Raw genomic sequence first — 18,891 nt, 5'->3', positions numbered from 1 at the left:
CCCTACATAATGTTTAACCCCCCCAAACATTTTTCAGAGAGGGCAAACCTTTTCGTCTGCTGCTTTTGAGTGCTAAACAGCATACTCACATAATTTCTTGCAGGAGGATTTTCTTATTTTCATAACCATGTTAATAGTTGTACCGTTGTTGTATTTGTTCTATAATATGTTTTATTCCAGGTAATATATTCCAAATGCTTTTGACGATTGCATTACAGCTTTCTGGATACTTGATGGGAGTTTCTAAGACTACTGTGTTGTGGCATCATCTGTGCCTTTTTTCCACCACTGCATCACCTCATAGCTCATTTGTTTGTTGACAAATTAAGGCACCAGCTCTTTCTAACTTTGCATTCAGTTCTGTGTTAATTTTTAGCCTTCTTTCCCAGATTGTTTTTCCAAGTTTCCCCTTAGCCCTGGAACTCCATTCCCTTTTCCTTTGTTCCTGGGATTGTGTCTCTTGTCTTTGGAGTTCTAACTTCTATTCAGGTTACAGTTAATGCAGTATTTTGTGGTGAGAACCAACTAAAATCTCTGAGGGACAGTGTATGTTACATACTGTTCACATGTGATATAAATGTCTGTGTGATTTTTGTGCATTATGATTGGCTCCCTTGATATACTCAGTGCTTTTATTGTCTATTTTCCTCACAGCCGGTTGCTGAACCAATTCCAATCTGCAGTTTCTGCCTTGGTACAAAAGAGCAAAATCGGGAGAAGAAACCTGAAGAGCTCATCTCTTGTGCTGACTGTGGCAACAGTGGTAGGTGACCATTTACAGTGCTGCCAATAGTAACTCATCCACTTGGTATAGTGACTGCTACTGACCCGTACGTATGAGGAGTGTGCATCTATGGCAGATAATACAGTTAGTTTAGCTGAATCTCATGCTCCCAGAGGGAAGACCGTTAAGTTAACCCAACAAAAATAGTTCATTTGGTTCATGGAGGTTTCTTTAAAATGTGGTTAATGATGACCAATTTTGTCATGTTTCTCAATTCAGTTATGAAAAATTATCTTGGTGTTCTTTTGTATGTGGGCCTGCCACTTGCTATCAAGGATGTTGGTTTTGTGTTTTAAGTAGGTAAGAATAGAAGCACCTAAAAACAGGAGTATCTGGATAACCAAAATTCTGCATGGGAGTGTGTAATTGATAAAGTAATCTCTCTGTGAGCATTAAGCAGTGGAATGGTTTTACTGGTTTAATTTCCTCCTTTTTCTGTAGGTCATCCGTCCTGTTTGAAGTTCTCTCCAGAGCTGACAGTTCGAGTGAAAGCCTTGCGATGGCAGTGTATTGAGTGCAAAACATGCAGTTCCTGTCGAGATCAGGGCAAAAATGCTGTGAGTACAGTGGCATGTGGACTGAATTAAGAGGATATCAGTCTTGCGGATGTTCTGTTAAACTAAAAAATAAAATCATTCTAGAGTCAAATATTTGCAGCTTTTGTTTGAGTCTGGTAGTCTGAGACCTGTGAAATACTATGATATGCCTGTAATTGAAAACTATGTGTGTGTTCTCTGAGATGGTGACAAATTAATGGAGGGCCTGATGCTGATGCACATCTAAAGAGATACTAACTTTATCTGTCTTCAACAGGATAACATGCTATTTTGTGACTCATGTGACCGTGGCTTTCACATGGAGTGCTGTGACCCGCCTCTTACCAGGATGCCAAAAGGTGAGGACATTGTGGTGAAAAGGGTAATTTAAGGTGGTATTGGAAGAGATCAGTGGGTAGAAAGTGCTTCCACATATTTGGTCCTCTTTTAGCTATGTTTAATGCTGTAAAGAACAAGTTACTGTTAAAGTATTATAAACTAGAGAAAGGTCGGAGCTTCACATCTGCATTTTCCACTGTCTCCTGCTTCCTGTTCATTACTGTCTGTGAAGGGTTTTGAAAAAAATCTTTGATGTTTGAAGGAATAGAAGGGATCCTTGCGGGTTAAAATGATCAGCTTCCATTTGAACAGATAGCCTTGTACAAAAGAAAGAGATGGGCTTCTAAGTTTTTGAAGTCATACCCGTTTGGACATCCTGAGAATCCTGGGCTACAACCAAACTTCTCTTTTCCATCAGAAAGCAGGTTGTCTATGGAAGATTCTTTCCTGGTAATTAGAAGAAAATTTTTCTATAGAAGTTAGTTGGAAGTAGCATAGTTGTAAGCAGAATATGGGATAACTAAATGTGTTACTTTTTTAGGGTTTTTTCATACTGTGCTATGAATTAAAGAGACTTTCTGCATGGTTGTGGGAAGTGTATCTGGGGGGTATGAGAAATTAACTGGACTTGAGTTTAGATTGCTGGAAGATACACATAGTTTTTCTTACCTGTATATGTGATAACTGAGGCCTTTGGTACTCTTCTTATCCTTTCTGTCAGAAGGCCTGGTGCCTATAATTCTCCTTTTTGTCCTATATAGATGTCCCTTGCAGTCAGTGATGGGGACTTGTGTCTTACAGGTATGTGGATATGTCAAATATGTCGGCCACGGAAGAAGGGAAGAAAACTTCTACACAAGAAGGCAGCACAGATAAAACGACGCTATGCTAACCCAATAGGACGTCCCAAAAACAGGTTAAAGAATCAAAATACAACGTAAGTCTCTGTAAGGAGGAGTAAGGAGTGAGATTCTGTACGGCAGTATGTATTTCTGAAGTGTCTGGTCTGTTCGGTGAGAAGATTTCTTTTACAATGAAGATCTTTTCATTATTCTTTAATGCAGAATTTCTGAAGAGTTCTGTGAAAGACTAGAAGTAATCTCAGTGCTGCTTTTTGCATAGATTTTTGACTCTTTGTAATAACTTACTATGTTTTGAACTATTCCTTGTAATCATAGATGAATTTTGTTGTTTGTGTCAAGTCTGTTTGGCTGGATGGCTGCTTTTTCCAGCATAATTGTTTTGCTTTACATTTCTCAAGAACCCTTTCTGATGTTTAGAGAAACTAAATAATCAACAATAAAGCATGTGAGGTGGTTGTTTGACGTATATTTAATCTGACACCACTGACAGAAAGTATTTGCCCCTTTTCTGCTTCCATTGCACATGTTTCTGCATTTGTGGAACACACTGTGCTGGGACGGATTGTGTGGCCTTGTCATGGTTGTTGTGGGGCAGCCAATTGTCAGGGAATTGGATTTGGGTGGGTGGGAATTCTCTGGATAACTGTTCAGCCAGAGTAATTTCCTTGAATTAAGATTGTTGTGCAGTGCTTGTTGTGATGCAGTGCTATTGACTGCGCAGAGGACAAAACAATGAAGGAGTGTGTCACAAGAACATCTGTTTTGGACATCAAAGCAGCTTAAAAAAGTTGGAACTAACACTTGATTCTAACCAATAGCACCAAAGGGAGTTCTGGGAGAAAACCTTACGAAGTTTAATGGTTATAAAAATGTAGAGGGAATGTCTCAAAAATCCTAATTTTTTGTTTCAGTCTGTGTGAGACCTTTGCTTAGAGGAACTCCCGATAAAATTCAGAGGGGCAAAAGGAAAGCTAGCCATCTGCTATTGCTGTTTTATCTCTTTTAATGTTTATTTCATGATTTATTCACAGTTTTTTTGCTTTGTTCTGTCATTTCACTTGCAAAATATACCCACAGAATTATGCACAGATGCTTAGTTTGTCTTTTTAGGAAAAAGCAGCCTATTTCTATCCTCTGTAGCTGCAAAGTTTGTAGCTAAAACCAGTTTCCTGATACAGCAGTCAGTCTAGGGCAATCCCTCTGAGAAGTGTTAAATACTCAGTTATCTCAAGGGACTTTTAACTTCCAGTGTGAAAGATTGAGATCAATGCTGTTTTCTGCTAAGATGATCATCTATGGCATAGGGTCTCTTACAACAATTTCCTATCAGTACAAAAACTTTGGCAAATGACAAGTGTAAATGTTTTATAACTGCATAAATTGAAATCTTCCATGCAATGTATTCATTCTGGCTACTGGTTTTAAAATTTAATGTTGTATTACATTTGGTGAAAATCTATTGTTTATACTCAAATTAATTCCAGATAATGTTCCCTGTGGAGAAAAACAGTACAGTACTTCTACTGAGATGTTTAGAACCCTGGCTCCTCTAGGGTACACAGACTCTTGACTACTCGTTTATTACTAAATTCTTCAGTTCACGTTTAGCTTCTGTGTGATTGATAAATAAGTAAGGAAGATGATAGACTACTTTGCAACCCAAAACAAACGACCTTACCAAATCTTCTGACCATATCTTTCCCTTCTCATTCTTTAGATCAAAAGGTCCTTTCAGCAAAGTTCGAACTGGCCCCGGTCGGGGGCGGAAACGTAAGATTGCTCTGTCCAGCCAATCAGCATCATCAGAAGGAGGCTACCTGGAGCAGACAGATGTCTTGGACTTCTGCAGAGATGGCAGCACCACCTTGAAGTTTAACAAGAAAACCAAAGGGCTTATAGATGGCCTTACTAAATTCTTCACTCCCTCCCCTGATGGACGAAAAGCTCGAGGGGAAGTGGTAGACTACTCTCAGCAGTATAGGATCAGGAAAAAGGGTACCAGGAAATCTAGCACTTCAGAATGGCCCACAGGTAAAGATTTTTCACCCTGCCAATGTAAGTATCCTATACACAAGAAAACGTTCAAAGGCTAGGATGTTGAAGTGACTAGAATGTTAGAGGCTGGAAACTTTGAGCTGAAAGTTAACACTCAAATGTGGTTTTCTTTAATGCACTGAGGTGTAATACCAGTTGGAAAAAGGAAGCAATCCTAGAGACCTTTGCCCCTTTATATATGATGGCAAGGTGTGATGAGGGATTAAATGATTACTGTGAGGTAAAATGCCCTTTGGTAATGAGAGGCTTGCAGATAGCCCTAGGAAATGTGCTAAACAATGTCGCATTTCAAAGACTTAATTTAGGGAGTGGTTAATGAAAATAAGAACAGCAACGTAGAAGTATGAAATAGGAAGCAGATAATTGAAACGAGTCTGACAGACCCATGAGTTTCTTGTCTATGGTGTAGGCTTGCATGCAAATGTTTCTTCATTTTCTCAGTCATAGAGAAGCCTGCTTCGTACGGTTTGGCACCTTCTTGCTGGAGAGCATCCTTTTTTTTGAACGCAGTTCTGCTTTCCTTGTTTTCTTTTCTAGCTTCAGACGTTAATCTATGACTGGACCTTGATTTAATCTCTCTATGCAGATCTTTACAGTCTTGTTGAATAGTTTCACGTCTTGAATTGTTCCTAAGAGAGCAGTAGAAAATACTCCACAATAACATACAAGGTTTACAGCTTTAGAATAGTTATGTGCATTGGCCTGGCTGGTGCTGGGAGAACAATAATGTATCTTAATGCTTTGGGGGTGAGGTGAAGTGTCTTATGGTGTTTCTTTGCTTTTTTTGTGGAAGGGATGTTTCTTGGGTGATGAATGTAAGTGTCCTGGTTTGGGTTGCAACAGAGATGGCATTTAAATAGTTGTGATCCTTGCCTGTGAGAAACAGGCATGCTGGTAAGCTATTTATCCAAAACTGCCTCCTTGTTACAAATGCTTAAGTGGTGAGTTTTGGACCTGGTTAAATATATGACAATATTTCTTACATGGTCACAAATCCAGAACTGGTTCTTCCTTTGTGGTCCCAAATCTGAATAGAAAAAAAAAAAAAAAAAAAATCAAAAAAACTTGGCACAATATCTGAATACAGCCAGATGATGTTTGTCACTGCACTAAAAGCAAGTACTCCTTTGTAAATGTAGGTGAAGACAATTTTCTCTCTCACTTGCAGACAATCAGGATGGCTGGGATGGAAAACAGGAAAATGACGAGCGTTTTTTTGGGAGCCAGGATGTTTTAACTGAAAAAGACATGGAGTTGTTTAGAGATATTCAAGAACAAGCACTGCAGGTAAAGTTAAGTTTTCAGTGTCTGGCAGTAACTAGACAGTTACTGTCTAGTTTTACTTTACAAATCTAGTTTTACTTTACAAATCTGTAAAAGCAACTTAAACACAAAAACCCCCACCCCAACCCAACAACAAAAACCAACAAGAAATACAGACTCCAGATGAGTCAGTCTGTCATAGAAGCTAATGTGCTTGATTTCTGCTGCTTGAGGGTAATTGGGAACTGACCTCAAGAGTGCTGAAGGATAATATGAAAGTGAGCATAAGAAGTTAAGGTGAGCATCTAAAGAGCCTTGAGGGCTGTAGCTTTAGTTGTGTCAGAACATAGAGCTGTTAAACAGCTGGTAAAATGTGTGGACTGTTAAAACAATAAAATACGGGACTCTGCTGGCAGCATGGGTCACATAGGGCCTCTGGTTAATTAAAACATTCTTTTTATAGATGCTTTAACTCCTTATGGAACAAGATGTGCTTATACATATGCATGTAATGCATGTGTATCTCTCTACCCGTACAATGGTCTTATGACTTAAGGCCTTCTGAAGCCAAAGGGCTCGATTGAATTTATGCAGTGACCTCCCTGAACAGTGCTTCACTAAGTGTAACTGTCCTTTTAAACTTCTCCAGATATTTGACTTCTATTTATTTACCTACAATTCTATCATAGGCTGGCTTAATTCCACTATACTAAATACAGTCTCTGTACCAAAAGAGTTAATGAACAATGAATTGTGATGAGACTGAACTACACACTGTGTGTGATAAAGCAGACTAAGATGAAGTGCAGTTAACTCTTTTATTGAGGTGCAAACACAACACTACTTATTTCAAACTTTGTTGCAGGATTCATTTTAAAAATCCTCAGCGTGTGCATCACTGAGCAAATCACACATGAGATTATGGCTTGTGACCATAATTATGTTTTAGAAAAATAACTGAAGATCTGAAATGAAATCTGTGGAAGTATACCCGGAATAGGGAAAATATTAATCTCCAAACATCAGCTCAGAAAAAGCAGCAAGCTTTGGAGGGATTCCTTCCCCTGCTCTTTGAGGGGAAAATACTTGTATATTAAATAGTTTAAGGTGGCTAGTTGGTTGGTTTTGGTGAGGAAAGGGTTGACGGGAGTTGGGGCACAGCTGATACGAGGACCTTGTGCGTGTACATTGAGCTAACTGCCTCACCAAAGAAAACGGAACTATATGAGTGACATATCAAAGGCTTTTGATTGAGCTGAGGAAAAGATACTGCATATTAAATGTTCAAGGAGAAAGTCATTCAGAGCTATCTGCAGGCAGCCTAGAGGCTGAAGCAGTAGTCTGCTATTGAAGGCTTTCTTCTAATTGCTGTGGTGTGTAAACAGCTGTATGGGAGCTGGGTCTCTAAGTTCGTGTTGGGCATTCATATGGAGGAGGGGTTTGTTGCTGAAAAGAAGGCACAGGTGCAGGACTCATTGCTGCAGGTGCCTCTTACTCAGTTTTCCTTAAGACTGGTCAGATGCCTGTGATAATTGTTTGTTATTGACCTATTGTACTGGGTGATAACACCAATTCCTTTGGAACTACAGTGCAGGAAGTAGTTAGCTCTAGTTTGTCGTACCTATAAAGAGCTGCCTTCATAAACTGCTCTTTTGGTGATTTGTTCTGCCAAGGAGTGAAATTCTTGTGTTGCTTGCAACCTTGTATCAGTTACCAAAAATGCAGAAGTTGTGCTGTGCTTTCCTCATGGGATCCTCAAAAATAGCAAAAGCTTTTAGCACCTGAGATTGTGCTTATTTAATAGTATTGTCTTAATTCTTTTTCTTAAATACTAGGGAGTTTGTTCTTACTAAATCTAACTTTTGAGTTGAAGTAAGATAAATTGATTCTCTTATCTAGTTTCTGGCCTAATAGGTAGCCTAAGATCAAAGGAGAAGCCTAAGGAATAAATGTGTAAACTGGTAGGGGAAAAAAAAATAATAAAGTGGTTGTGGATCACATGCGGGTAGTAATCTCTAAGACCTTTTTTGGCTCACTACTGAAATACTGTGTTTATCTTCTGAGTAAGAATAGAAGGAAATGCGAATCAATTACTGATAGCTCTATTTGGAGCTCTTGGGTTAAGTATTTTCTTAGGAAATTGATGTCCTTTTTCATCTAGATGGATCTCCTTAAAATGTGTATGCCTAGGATTAGATTATGAGGTGACTTCTGCCTGCACCAGTCGCACTTAGGAAACATAGAAAAACGTTAAGTTTGAATGTTAGCCTTTCAAACACTAAAACATTGTCCTGGGTATACCTGTTTCATTCTGCTCGCATAAAGTTGCATATAGGTAATTCACTGGTACTCTTCACATTAGTTTCTGACCTCCTGCGTGAAACATGGTCTCAGTTTTGCAGTCCAGGTGGTTTATATGATAATCACAGAATCACTAACGTTGGAAAGGACCTTCAAGATCATCAAGTCCAACCGTTAATCCAGCGCCGCTGTGTCCCCTAATCCATGTCCTGAAGCTCCACATCCACACATTTTTTGAACACTTCCAGAGATGGTTACTCCACCACCTCCCTGGGCAGCCTGTTCCAATGCTTGACCACCGTCTTGGTGAAGAAATTTTTCCTAATATCCAATCTAAACCTCCCCTGGCGCAACTTGAGGCCAGTGGGAATTTTTGGATTTCTAATTGTGTGAGTGACAGTCTTTTGAGATAAAATCTTCATGAATTGACAAAACATTTGTTTCCTTTGAAAGCAGAGTATTTAGTTCCCTTATTTTTAGTTCCCATGAAATATACAGTTACTATCGGAGAGGCAGGGAAAATAAAGGTTGTATAAGTAATCTAAAAATACTATATTTTCAATTTTTTTTCTTCTAATAAATAATTAGTTTTTTCTGTAACTCTTCTGCCCTTGTGATGGTAAGCAAATAGCTGTACCCTGAATTCACAGGAATTACTTTGTATTATTTTTATGCTGTTTTGGTAGATACTACATTCACAGTAGTACATATAGTCTTGGAGATGGGAAGACAGTGATGTGTTATGTTAGATACTTGAATATTCTAAAACTTAACCTCAGGAGCAGTTTATGTGTTTGTTCTTGGCTATTGAAATAATAAGAAAGGAAATAGCAACAGGACTGAAAAAAGATTGTATTAAATTTTGCTGTGTACAAATTTTGTATTTAAAATTATGACATGCAACAGTGTGAAAGGTCATGGAGGTATGTGGTATAACAATGCTTACTAATTCTTCTGTTTTGTGAATCACACACTTGCTTGAAGTGTGACTGGTACTGGTTTTTAGTGTCAGAAGGTGACATCTGCATCTTCCTAATTCTCTGTGAGTTTGAGTAGGATGAACTGTGTAGATAAGAACGTTTTAATTTATTTCAGCTTAGAAGTCTTTCACTTGGCAATTCAAGAAAACTTTTTTTTTTCTTTTGTGTAGAAAGTAGGAGTGACCGGGCCTCCTGATCCACAAGTCCGATGCCCTTCTGTCATCGAATTTGGCAAGTATGAAATCCAGACCTGGTACTCCTCCCCATATCCACAGGAATACTCGAGGTATGACTGAACATTCTTTGCCTTTGTTCTGCTTCAATGTTCATGGGAAATCTGTACTCGAGCAGGCCTAGAAATCTTAGGAAGATCCTGTCTGAATGTAGGACAGAAGCAAAGTACACATAATCCAGATACTTTTCATGGTAGCTAATAGATGTCTTAAGGCCTTTTTAGGCTAAGACAAAAAGTTGATAAGCTCTCAGCAACAACCTGCATATGCTGTGAGCATTCGAACTGCCACAGGAATATATGATAAGAACTGACATATTGCACATTCTGAGGGGGAAGCAGCCTCAGCTAAATAACCTGGTACTGGGCTGTTACTAAGCATGTAAGTGATTAGAGTATCTGACTCTCAGAGTACATTGGTTCTTTACATGTGGTATCATAGAATGGTTTGGGCTGGAACAGACCTTTAAAGACTATCTAGTCCAACCCCCTTGCTGTGGGCAGGGACATCTTTCTCTAGATCAGGTTGCTCATAACACTGTCCAGCCTTGTAGTGATGGGGCAACCACAGTTTCTCTGGGCAACCTGTTCCAGTGTCTGACCACCCACCCTTATTGTAAAAATATCATCCTTCTGTCCAATCTAAATCTGCCCTCTTTCATTTTAAAGACATTGCCTCTTGCCCCATCACTACAGGCCCTGGTAAAAAGTCTTTCTTGTAAGCCCCCTTTATTTATTGAAAGGCTGCAATAAGGTCTCCCCAGAGCCTTCTCTTCTCCAGGCTGAGCAACCCCAACTCTTTCAGCCTTTTCTCATAGGAGAGTTGTTTCAGCCCTTGGATTGTTTTACTGGCTGTCCTCTGGACTCGCTGAGAGGTCCATGAGGACCCCAGAGCTGGACGCAGTACTCCAGATGGGGTCTCACAAGAGTAGAGTAGAGGGGGAGAATCGCTTCCCTCGACCTGCTGGCCACACTCCTTTGGATGCAGCCCAGGAAACGATTGGCTGTCTGGACTACAAGCACATATTGCTGGCTCATGTCCAATTTTTCCTCCACCAGTATCTCTAAGGCCTTCTCTGCGGGGCTGCTCTCAATCCATTCATCCCGCAGTCTGTATTGATACTGGGGGTTGATACCCAGGTGCAGGACCTTACGCTTTGCCATGTTGAACTTCACAAGCTTCACATGGGCCTGCTCCTCCAGCATGCCAGAGTCTCTCTGGATGCCATCCAGATACAGAAAATCAACTGCAGCACTCCTCATGATAAAAAATAATAAATTTGTTTAGGGAATAGGACGTTAACTGTGTATTAAATTATTTGATTAGAAATAGCTATATACTGTCTATGGGAGCTGAAAGAGAAAAACAAATAGAAATTTCACAAGAATTATTTTTTATTATTTTTATGCTGTATGTAGTTCAACAAAACTAAAGAAGAAATCTTTAATGTTACACGATTTGGCATCTGAAAGATTGTTCTGCTGTGATGCACGTATAGTTGTTTTGATGTACTCTTGCTTAAGAACTTTGCGAACTAAACTGCAAACTCTCCTAACTTTAACTTGATTCAGAAAGAGGAATAACTTCTAAGAGCCATAGCTAGAGAGAGAAGATTAAATAAAACTCTTTATTCTACCACTTAATAAGAGCATGTTGTCTGTCATGAGGAATTATTCTAGGTCTGCTAAAGGCATTGAAGGTAACTGACAATAGCATCCCTGCCCAAGCTAGAGTATGTAAATGGAGTTAAATCACAACAATATCGGGGCACTTGCATTCAAATTGTTCATGTCAATGTAATATGTAAAATGGTTTTAAAGCAAGGAGATAAATGGTGTTGTGACCTGTTGCTCAGGCATATGTATAACTGTTTGTTATGAGGATGGAAGGGAGAGAACGGGAACAATTTACCTAATCCATCCTAGCGTCACTAATGCAAAACTGGGGTTTTTTTGCTATTTTTTTCTAGTGTCTTAATTGATGTGTGTATTTCTTCTGACATAACTTAATAATGTGAAAGTAATTATGCAGGATATTAAGTATACTAGTAAAACTAGTAAAACCATTTTTTTTAAAATGTGCATTCATTACAGAATAAATAAATGTTATGAATTTAAGTATGGTAAGGTGGTTTTGGCCTCATCCGCACATAGGCACCCTACTGGATTGGTTTTCTTCGAGTTCTCTCTCTGCAGGAGTGAGGAATTTTATACAAAAGTCTGTCTTCAATCTTTGATCTTCCTTTATCTTTGCTTACAGGCTACCCAAGTTGTACCTTTGTGAATTCTGTCTAAAGTATATGAAAAGCAGAACTATTCTCCAACAGCATATGAAAAAATGTGGCTGGTTTCATCCTCCAGCCAATGAAATTTACAGAAAAAACAATATTTCAGTCTTTGAGGTAAGTTAGAAAACTAAGGCACTTACTTTTATCATACGATAGGGTCTTTATCACTCAGTTGTGTGATAAGTTTTTCATAGTCCTGAAAGTCTTCATTCTTGAAGCATTCAGTTGCTCAGAATGAAGAACTACAAGCGTGCAGTGAGAGCTGACCTCATGTATAGATTATTCATCCATAAAATATGAGAAGGCTTGTGTTGTAAAAATGCTTTTTCGTTTTAGGAAAATTAATGTTATGTTCTCTGCTAAGCTAATGAATGTAACAGTGACTTGGCCACTGCCTTTATGCTGTGGAAGTTTAAGTCCTTTGAGACGCTACCTGTGACAGAGAAGTCTTCCTCTCATGTTAGATGTTTCAAACGTACAGATGAAGCGTGTCCTTGCATGACAGCAGACGGATTGACAAAACTTTTCCTCATTTTTTTTAAGGTTGATGGCAATGTTAGCACTATCTACTGCCAGAATTTGTGCTTGTTAGCCAAACTCTTCCTGGACCATAAGACTCTCTATTACGATGTGGAGCCATTTCTTTTCTACGTGCTGACACAGAATGATGTCAAGGGCTGTCACCTTGTTGGCTACTTTTCCAAGGCAAGTATATGAGTACTTCAGGCCTGAAGCTGCATTTGCTATGATGAGAAATGCTGCTTCAGATTCTTTAAATTGTTGTAGTTTAGGCCCTTGCATTTTATATAATATATTATGTAATAAGGTGTAGACATCTGTTGCAAACAGATTTTATTTATGTTGCATTCAGAGACCACCAACTAGTAAAACCAAGGTTCCTCATAACGTTGAATAGCGTATATTCTCTAAGTAACTTGTACTGCAGCTAGTAGCAGCTAAAAAAAACCCAACTCTTCAAATGACTTCCCATTCTTGGTGGTGATAGATAGTACTGTTTGTGAGATCCATACATTGAAACCAAACATTGTTACCAAGTAGTTCTGTCTCATCTTTCCTTCTGTAAATACACTGTTTTCCAAACAAGTTTGGAAATTTTGCACCTCATTTCAAACCCTTTTTTTTTTTTTTTTTTGACAGAACAGGGCCAAGATTTCAGATAGGCCTTTTCTTAATATTTATGTCTGTAATTGTTTTACATATTTTTAAATAGCTTTAACTGAAGATTTTCCTTTCAGCTTTCAGAACAGCAGATTTGAGATTGGATTTTAGTATGTTATGGTTATAACATTTAAAGAGTCACTGGCATACTGCAGTCTTTTTCAGTGAATTTAGCTGCCTCCAGATTTATGCTTTGAACTCTATCAGCTATGCAGCCCATTTTCTTTACTGTATCGTATCTAACCAGAAAGTGGTAGTTATGTCAAGGTTTCATTCTTTTTGTTTTTCTGAACTGAAATGATGGTAATAGAGTTTTAATACTATTCTTTCTTTTAAAGTCTTTCCTTCATTCATGTACATTGTTGTTCCTAAGAAACTTTGACTGTGGCTTTCTAGCTCAGTTTTTGCTATAAAAGTAATTAGGGACTTGTACAGAACAACTTCTAGTATTTCTCACTGGTCTTTTTTTTTTCTTTTTTTTTTTCTTTTCTTTTTTTAATTTGCTGCTTTTTTCCCCAACAGGAAAAACACTGCCAACAGAAGTACAATGTTTCCTGTATAATGATTCTTCCACAATACCAGCGTAAGGGCTATGGCAGGTTCCTAATTGATTTCAGTAAGGAACTTTTTCTTTACTTTTTTTCAGTCTTTGGTTTTTTTTATGTTTTAAAGAAAGGCTTGCCTGTGGAAGAGGATATGTTTCAAATTAAAAAACATCTCAGGACAAAGGATTCCAAGCCTCCCAAAATCAACTGAACGTAACGATTTACTCTTATTGTTGGGAGGCTTCAATTCTAAAGACAAATTGATCATTTTTCCCCTAATTCTCATGTTTCCTGTGTAAGCAACTTATGGTGGAAACCATAGGCATGTGTCAGTGTAGTGTTTTTAGCAGAAGCTTACCTTGTGCATGTCGTTCTTTCTACAGAAAGCCAACGCTAAAATTGCACAGTCTGAAACCTGCAGCAGCTGAAGTGAATGAGTGTCTTAAGCAAAAGGCAGTCATAGTTGCTTTTTAATTTAGCTTTGAGACCAACAAAGCGAGACGTACTTAAGCTCTGAATACTCAAACAATTCTCAGATTCATACATGGATCTCAGCAAGTTCACAGGGAAACTTGCCACTGTAACTATATCTCTCTTATTATGCTGAGTGCAATCTAATATAGCCCTTCCTGTGGACATGCTAATTTTGGAGTTAATGTCCAGAGGAAAAACTGGTCAATAACCTTGTGCAGATAAGTTGTTGTTCTCCTGAAAATATTGGTGAAGCAAAGGAACTCAATGTATCTTGAGAAATCAACAAATGTGGGTTATATTAGAGCAGCATGAGAAGACACATTATCAACTGGTTCCCCCCTCTCCCCTTTGTCAAACTGGGGAAGATACAACCTCTGGGTTTTTATTGAACCTGTGTGCAGTGTATCACAGTATTAAATTAATTAAGTCTACACAGATAGAGCTTGGTACTCTCCAGTATGGCCCTCAAGTTTGACAGTAGAGAATTTTCAAGAAAACTGTTTGCCATATTAGTTTTAAATGACTAAAATATATTTTCCTTCTGTCATCTTCAAAATTGCTATTGTAATTGGAAGATACTCAGCGGACTGTACTTCAGGCTTAGTATAGTTTCTAGGTAGGCAATTGCTGCCATCTCGTGGCATTGCCCATAGCCAATGTCTGATGGCAACGTAGTTTAGAAATCTCACACGCTATCATTGAGTAACAGGAGTTTAAACAAACAAAACAAAAAATAATCGGCAGACCATTCAGTATATCCTTCAAAATTAACATCTATATCTTGTAGGCAGCATTCACCTACTTTCTAGAAAAATGCCTTTGTAGAAGTTGGGGTGGAAACGGAAGCTATATATGCTAATTTTTTGAAATTTTTTTCTTGTATGTTATTAGGCTATTTGCTTTCAAAGCGTGAGGGTCAAGCAGGGTCACCAGAGAAGCCCCTGTCAGACCTGGGGCGCCTCTCATATATGGCTTACTGGAAAAGTGTAATATTGGAGTGCCTTTATCATCAACACGACAAGCAATTAAGCATCAAGAAATTGAGTAAGCTGACTGGAATCTGCCCTCAAGATATCACTTCCACTCTGCATCATCTACGAATGCTTGACTTCCGTAGTGATCAGTGAGTACAGGAGTCCTGTTGTATTTCCAAATAGCTTCAGATGTCTTTGAATGGAATCTAATGGTGTTTGGGGACAAGTCACATCTAATAAGTTTGATTTTATTTAAGACTTAAGTGTTCAAATACTGGCTGTAGAGATTTATGATGCTCACATGCAATGCAAGAATTGTTCAGTGCCAAAGCTGGATCAGATTTCCAGCTGTGTATCTCTGCAGCTGTGGAACTTCTGAGTAATTTGCAGCTGTGAGAGAAAGCAAGCTGATCTCTTGGCCCATGTTCTGTTGGGATCCTTCAGCATAATTGGTCTAATATTCTTACAAAATGGAGCAAAGAACAGCAAATTCCCTTCTCTAGAAGGAAATCTGTGCAGGTTTTCTGAGCAGGCAGTTGTTTTCCCCCCTTTTCTCTGTGCCTCAAAGATGCCATCAACTGTGTGGATTAACATGGGATGCTTGAACAGTGGGATAGATCACTGAGAGAAATGAGGTGTGTGGATATAGAATAGTCTGCTTGCCCAGCTGAGTGTACAAGTCAAGTAAAATACTGGGAGTTATTCTTGACTCAGACCATAGCAGTTTTGGGAGTGGGGTTGTATTCTGTTGTGTTTTGTGTTAAACTTGGAACTTACTTGGAAAACCTGAAGTTCTTTGTGAACAGTTTTATGTCCTCGTTTCACAGTGTACTTTAAGCAGTGACATTACTCCCAGAGCCTCGTTTCACAGTGTACTTTAAGCAGTGACAATACTCCCATTATCCCTGAATAAAATCCACTCTGATAGTGGGACCGTAACTTTTTGAAGCAGTCCTTTTATTACTATTCAGTATCTTTCACCTTATGTTGCCTGTTCCCCAAATAGCATACCCTTTGTCCATTTAACACATAATAAAAGCGATACTTTGCAGCTGAATGTTACCGGTGGAAGGATAATGGCTTCACCATTAACAAGAAGTGGAAAGAATTTAACAACGTTTTCTCAGTTCTAAGATGCTTTCTCTGGTAGTCTGACGATACTGTGAACTGTACAATTTTAAAGAGCTTTCTGTCCTCTCTGAAGTTATTAATGGCAGCACTGATTGAGAGTAAACCAATTTTTCTTTAATACTGTATATCTGTTTCACATGACAACATGTACCTGTTGTTGATCAGAGTATTTACTTTGTTTAATAATTGACTAACAATTATTATTGTTTAGATTTGTGATCATTCGTCGGGAGAAACTTATCCAGGAACATATGGCAAAGCTTAGAACTAATGTCCGACCTATAGATGTGGATGCAGAATGTCTGCGTTGGACACCTGTTATAGTTTCCAACTCTGTTGTCTCTGAAGATGAAGAAGAAGAGACAGAGGATGGGGAAAATGAAGAGCAACAACAGCAGAAAGAAAAGGATCCAGAAACCAGTGTAAGAGTGAATCCGTTACTTCTGCATGGCATATAGTTTACACTTAGTGCATTTGCAGGCAACGCTAACAAGGTTTCAAATACCAAGCATAGCCGTTTGCATAGCAATTGTAAAAAGCAATGCAGTCATGATTAGTTTATATATCTATAGGTTCCGATTGGAAACTAAAAATAGGGAAAACATTGAGGCATAGTCTAGAGAAAGGTTAAAGACTATATCTGAAAAGAGTAAAAAGGCTCTTTCTACCCCTAATAATTTTTGCAGTGCGTGTTGGGGAGCAGTAGTGTTTTTTTAAAAAACAAAACAAAACACAAAAAAAAAAAAATTTCAACCAAACAAAAAAACCTTTCTCCCACTCTCAAGGAACCTGGTCTCATCAAATTATTGAAATGGATTTAGGTTTGAAGGACCCAGTATTTCTGTAAGTGACAAACAGCATAAATGGAAATGAATCAACAAAAACTTCTACCATTTTTCACAAAAAGCTTTCACTAACAGCTTTAGAATTGCTGCCCACAGAGCAATGAAGATTTCTGAAATCTAGGCTGCTGTCCTTGAGGGGTTGCACTCTCTCATCAGGAGATGAGCACTGACTAGAATACTAAGAGGCAAATTATGTGCTGTTACTGTATTTACATTAAATTAACTGTGCATTTTAATGGAAAAATAGCTTCAAGTTTGTCTCACTTTTTTTGTGAAAACTACACAAATTCTGTGTTTGAATGTAGCAAGATGATGTTTGCATTCCAGCAGGCCACTGGATGGCTGCTGCTGACTGAAGTCATTTGTTGGGAAGCCACTTGATGTACATTATCACCTGGGAGGAAAGGAGTAGCAGTTAGCACTATTAGAATCTTGTAAAGGTCATTTCTTTTATTATTCTCAGATTCTTAAAAGTCATTCTTGCTCAAAAGCTTTTGTGGAATCAAATTCAGGACAGATGTACATGCTTAAATAGGAAGTGTGAAATCTATTTGTTTTTATTTAAATCAGATGGTAAAATCTGTGTCATGGGAGAAAAAGGAGCAAGAGCCTTACGCACCAACAGAGAGTGAAAAAAAGCCAGATGTTGCTCCAGCCAACTCTGCACGGCCAAACAAGCATGTTTTCCCCCTGGATAGTCTTCCTGCAAACAGCCAGCCATCACGAAGAGGTCGATGGAACCGCAAGGGCAAAAAACTTCGTGAGTCCTTTTGTGAGAAGGAGCCAATATTGCCCATTGAGGACAAAACAGAAGTTCCCAGTGGGCGTTGCAGTGAATGTGAGGAGAAATCAGCAGCCTCACAAGGCCGGTGCAGTGACTGTGAGGAGAAGTCGGCGGCCTTGCAAGGAAGATGTGGTGAATGTGAGGAGAAGTCTCCAGTGCTTAGAGGCCGGTATGCTGAAGATGAGGAAAAATCTGCAGTTCCCCAGGGACAGTATGGGAAAGGTGAAAAATCCACAATTCCCCGTCGGCGGTACAGTGAAGGTATGGAAAGGTGGAGAGGGCAGTTGAAAAAGAACACTGAGCCACTGAAGTGTAGATTCCCAGAGGACTGCGACAGATTAGCCCGCCGCTACAGTGATAGTGATAGGGCACTTCTGAGGTGTTTCAGTGACAGTAGTGAAGAGGAATATGATGAGCCTCTGAGTCCTCGATCAAGCTCTCCACCTGTTCTCACCAAGCCAACGTTAAAACGAAAGGTGTGTGCCTTATTGTTGTGTCTGACTATATCGTGCAGTCTATTTTGTCAGTATGTTGGTGCTTTCTGAAGGATCGTGCAATTCATGAGGTAAGTATTAAGCATGTGGGTAGCATCTGTTCAGTGTTTCAGAACTCTGAGGGTACTTTCTGCTACCTTTTTGTAGTGGTGGTTTTTATGGAATCGGGGGATTAATTCTTGTGGTGTTTTATGGGCTTTTTGGTTTGGTTTGGTTTTTTGTTGTTGTTGTTTTTAATTCTAACTTCTACCTCGTGCTTTTGATTTTTTCCACCTTGGTTATGGAAGTTTTATTGAGTCACGCAAAATAGAAACGGGTATGGTCCTACTTTTAAAAGAAGCTTGCAAAACACAAATGGCATCTAAACAACTAAGATCACAGCGTAAAGTCTTTGGAACGGTTTACAAGGGAGATGTGAATTCTGTCAACATGACCAAGAAAATCCTCTCTTCGTGGGATGCTGCACTAAAAAGTTCTATATCATCTTTGCAGCTTCTAAACTATTCACATCTATGCTGTCATGTCTCTGAACTTTCAGCTGTTGTGAATGGGCTGTTAGCTTCAGCTATTTAAATGGTTTATACTATTACACAAATTTTATACACAAAAGATCTAGCAATCTTCATGGAAGTCTGTCATCTTGCATTGTATTTGACATCTGTCTAACTGTGAAGGTGGGTGCCGGTCAGTATTTCTAGTGAAGTCTGGATTCCAGAAGGGAGCCCTCTGGTCCTGCTTAGGCTGTTGAACTCTGCTGTTCAGAGTTTTATTTCTGCTGCACATGATAAAATGTCTTCTCTTGTTCCACCTTCAGAAACCAATTC

General features: G+C 38.9%; 1 protein-coding gene across 1 annotated transcript in view; it reads left to right on the top strand.

Moving 5' to 3' along the window:
- The window catches only part of KAT6A (K(lysine) acetyltransferase 6A), a 47,509-nt gene that overhangs the window by 19,707 nt on the left and 8,911 nt on the right, over positions 1–18,891 (top strand). Inside the window, exons 3-16 of the mRNA XM_010288474.1 lie at positions 655–763; positions 1,226–1,341; positions 1,598–1,679; positions 2,461–2,596; positions 4,240–4,553; positions 5,746–5,864; positions 9,292–9,407; positions 11,614–11,755; positions 12,185–12,346; positions 13,343–13,436; positions 14,731–14,962; positions 16,156–16,366; positions 17,360–17,654; positions 17,739–18,049. Of these exons, the coding sequence (XP_010286776.1) occupies positions 655–763; positions 1,226–1,341; positions 1,598–1,679; positions 2,461–2,596; positions 4,240–4,553; positions 5,746–5,864; positions 9,292–9,407; positions 11,614–11,755; positions 12,185–12,346; positions 13,343–13,436; positions 14,731–14,962; positions 16,156–16,366; positions 17,360–17,654; positions 17,739–18,049 (2,439 nt within the window). The remainder of the gene's footprint in view (positions 1–654; positions 764–1,225; positions 1,342–1,597; positions 1,680–2,460; positions 2,597–4,239; positions 4,554–5,745; positions 5,865–9,291; positions 9,408–11,613; positions 11,756–12,184; positions 12,347–13,342; positions 13,437–14,730; positions 14,963–16,155; positions 16,367–17,359; positions 17,655–17,738; positions 18,050–18,891) is intronic.

This window comes from Phaethon lepturus, unplaced genomic scaffold (assembly GCF_000687285.1).
Source record: "Phaethon lepturus isolate BGI_N335 unplaced genomic scaffold, ASM68728v1 scaffold3326, whole genome shotgun sequence".
NCBI classification, from domain to species: Eukaryota; Metazoa; Chordata; class Aves; order Phaethontiformes; family Phaethontidae; genus Phaethon; species Phaethon lepturus.
The sequence above is the reverse complement of the archived record's forward strand: the minus strand, read 5'-3'. Positions and strand labels throughout refer to the sequence as shown.